At 55.9% G+C, this 3004-nt stretch overlaps 1 protein-coding gene across 1 annotated transcript; it reads left to right on the forward strand.

Annotated features, from left to right (window-relative positions):
* Positions 1-386: 386 nt before the first annotated feature.
* On the forward strand, positions 387-2870 carry LOC104273845 (phospholipase DDHD2-like; the record flags this gene model as incomplete). Its single annotated transcript, XM_009869297.1, has 5 exons — positions 387-577; positions 973-1062; positions 1434-1554; positions 1922-2011; positions 2735-2870. Coding segments are annotated over 5 exons (628 nt in total), but the record flags the coding sequence as incomplete, so codon positions are not given.
* Positions 2871-3004: the final 134 nt, after the last annotated feature.

Raw genomic sequence — 3004 nt, forward strand, 5'->3', positions numbered from 1 at the left:
CTTTTAAAGGAGAAGGGCTTAGAGACCTCCACGCTTCCCGCGGCCACGGCTTCACGTTTCACCATCTAAGTGAGGCAGGATTTGCCCACGTAAGCCTGGGCCTGAACTAGAGAGGAAGATGGTTGTAGCTTAATGCCTTCATCCTACCTTCTGCCTCTGGTGGGATTCAGACTCGGGGCATCTCTCGCGGGACACCCGCTGACGCCATTCCCCGTGCTTGGGTACGGAGAAGGTCGGTGTCTGCTGCTGTTGCTCGTACGCAGCCGTGTGTGCTGCCCGCAGCAGATGCTCCAGTTCCATCCCTCTGTCCTGGCGTGGCGCACAGCCGCCGGGTAGCGTGCCTTCCTGGTCCTCTCGCCATTCATTTTAGGCCTTGGTTCCTGCAGGGGGAGACAAGGAAGACCTGGTTGTCCCGACGTCGGGGGGTAGGTACGACGTGTACCTGAAGAAGAGGCAGCGCGTCGCGGTGTACTGGGAGGAGGAGGTGTCAGAAGTGCGTCGCTGCACCTGGTTCTACAAGGGAGACAAGGACAACAAGTACATTCCCTACTCGGAGACCTTCAGTGAGGAACTGGAGGTAAACACGTGTTTCCCGGCAGCATCCACCTCGCCGAGAAGCATCTTGGCTTCTCATTGTCAAATTCTGGCCCTGATGTCCCAAACTCCCCATGGGACAACTGGCACCTCAGTTGTGCCTGAGGACACAAACCCGAAAGAGTAGTAACAAAAAATCCAGTTCTAAGTCGATGGAAGTCTGCTGCTGCTATTACAGTGGGGACTTCTTGGAAACTCTCTAGAGGGTGGTTCTCAGATGACCCCACTGCTCTTCCAGCTTGACTTGGCTGATTTCTCTGCCTCTCTCACGAAGTGTATTGATAGGATAAACCATAGAATGGGTGGGGAACATCCCAAGTGGTTGAATATTCATGGAAATAACCTTCAGCTGACTCACCAGGGGTGTTCTTTCCTTAGGAAGCTTACAGGATTGCTGTGACCACAGATGAGTGGAAGAAGAAACTGGAGTCCCCCAGCAGGGAAATCATTGTCTTGCACAACCCAAAGGTGAGGAGGGCCTGGGGGTCTTAGTGCTGGCCAGCCAGGACATCCCCTCAGTTCTCTCCAGCACCTGTCTTTCTGCTCTGGCTTTCTGCTGTTTCTTTTAACGTCTGCTGAGAAATCAGTTCTGTCCAAGCAGCATTCGCCTCACCTGCCTGTGCCAGAGCAGAGGGCAGTGCCAGCAGAGAGCTGGCTTCACGCTGTCACGCTCATTTTCAACGCACCTTTCGCTCTCTGTGTGCAAAGGGCTCGTACCAGCACAGTTAAAGTCATGCTCTGGTACCACCCTGGGTCACCTACCAGCTGTGGCAGCGAAGTTGCTCCTCTCCCCCGCAGTACACAGCGCAGCTTAATGACAGGCTCTTCTTGTTTACAAGCTGATGGTGCACTACCACCCGGTTGCCACCTCTGATGACTGGGGCTCAACTCCCACAGAGCAAGGTCGGCCTCGGACTGTCAAGAGAGGAGTAGAAAACATCGCTGCTGAGATCCCCAACGGTGAGCTCGCTCATCCCTCCCTTCCAGCCCCCCAAAGCTAGAGGGTCTGAGTTCCAACCCGCTTCCTCCAAAAGACAGAAGCTTCGTGATCCTTTTAGAAGAAGGCTGGTCAGGATGTGTCCCTACAGCGAGGACAGGCAGTTCCTCCTATCTAAGCCCTTCATTTTCCATGCCTCAGTGCCCTCAGTAAAGTCCGTGTGCAACGTGACACGTGTGGGAAGCAGAGAACAAGTGGCTCTTCTTTAGGCACAGACCCCAGGCATTAAACTGAAGGGTTTTTAACCTGCTCGAGGCTCCGCTCTCCTGCAGAGCACGTGGTTCCCCATGAAAAGATGTCCTGTGCTCTGAGCTCTCCTTCCCTCCGCAGGAGAGCCGCTGCAGATCGACCACCTGGTGTTCGTGGTGCACGGGATCGGCCCCGCGTGTGACATTCGCTTCAGGAGCATTGTGCAGTGCGGTAGGTGTGGAGCCCGGCCAGGCTGCCCTGCCCGTGCGCTGATTTTAGCAGAGCCAGTAAACCCCAATGTGTGTGGACAATGGGAAACGCTGTCGGAGGGCATTCAAACCATCCCGACGCTTGGGTCGGCAGGCCACGCGGTCGAATTTGCTGACTGAGGCGGGGAGTGTGAATGCAGAGCTCCCTAACCGATTAAATCTTGCCATCTGGAATGGTTTTGGGCAACCAGTTCTCGTCACTCTCCTGCTCAAAATAGCCAGTTTCCCCAATTGGATGCAGGTTTTCCAAGGAACTGCCTAAACCTGCTGCACTCATTAGTAACCTGCTCAGTCTATTGCGACGGGTTCATCTCGCTGGGTGAAGGCTGACAGGCAACGCCCCGTCCCGCAGCTTCTGGAGAGATTTGCGACCAAAACCAGGGACACTTGCTGGCTCAGAAAATCCCCAGGCTGCAGGCGCCTGGAGTTTAGGAGAGTGTGTGAGAAGTATCACTGGGCTCCTCTGAGCACCCACTGGGGACAGGTACTCGGCCGAGTAACTCTGGCCTGACCTGTTGTTACTGTTTGCCGGGAGTGCTTCGGTTCTGCAGGAGGGGCGATCTCTGCCTGGAAGCCTGACGGGTAGCACCAGCAGACTGAAGACCGTGGTGGGATTTTCTTTGATCTTATTAAGCAGCAGCCTTGCCCTGGGGAATGTGAGTAACAGTTCCTACTCTCTTCCCAGTGAATGACTTCAGGAACGTGTCCCTGAGCATGCTGCAAGCGCACTTCAGGAAGGCCCAGGAGCAGCAGCAGATCGGCCGGGTGGAGTTCCTACCTGTGAACTGGCACAGCTCCCTCCACTCCACCGGGGTGGACGTGTAAGTGTCCCCACGGCCACCTCCTCCGGTGGCATTGGCACAGCCGTCTCCTAAACTCGGCTTTGCCTGGTGGCCCTGCAGGCAAAGGGAGAGCTGTGAGCGTTTGGGGCTGTGACAGTGCAGGGGTGGGCGGG

The sequence above is a fragment of the Apaloderma vittatum genome, unplaced genomic scaffold, assembly GCF_000703405.1.
Source record: "Apaloderma vittatum isolate BGI_N311 unplaced genomic scaffold, ASM70340v1 scaffold24995, whole genome shotgun sequence".
Classification (NCBI taxonomy): Eukaryota; Metazoa; Chordata; class Aves; order Trogoniformes; family Trogonidae; genus Apaloderma; species Apaloderma vittatum.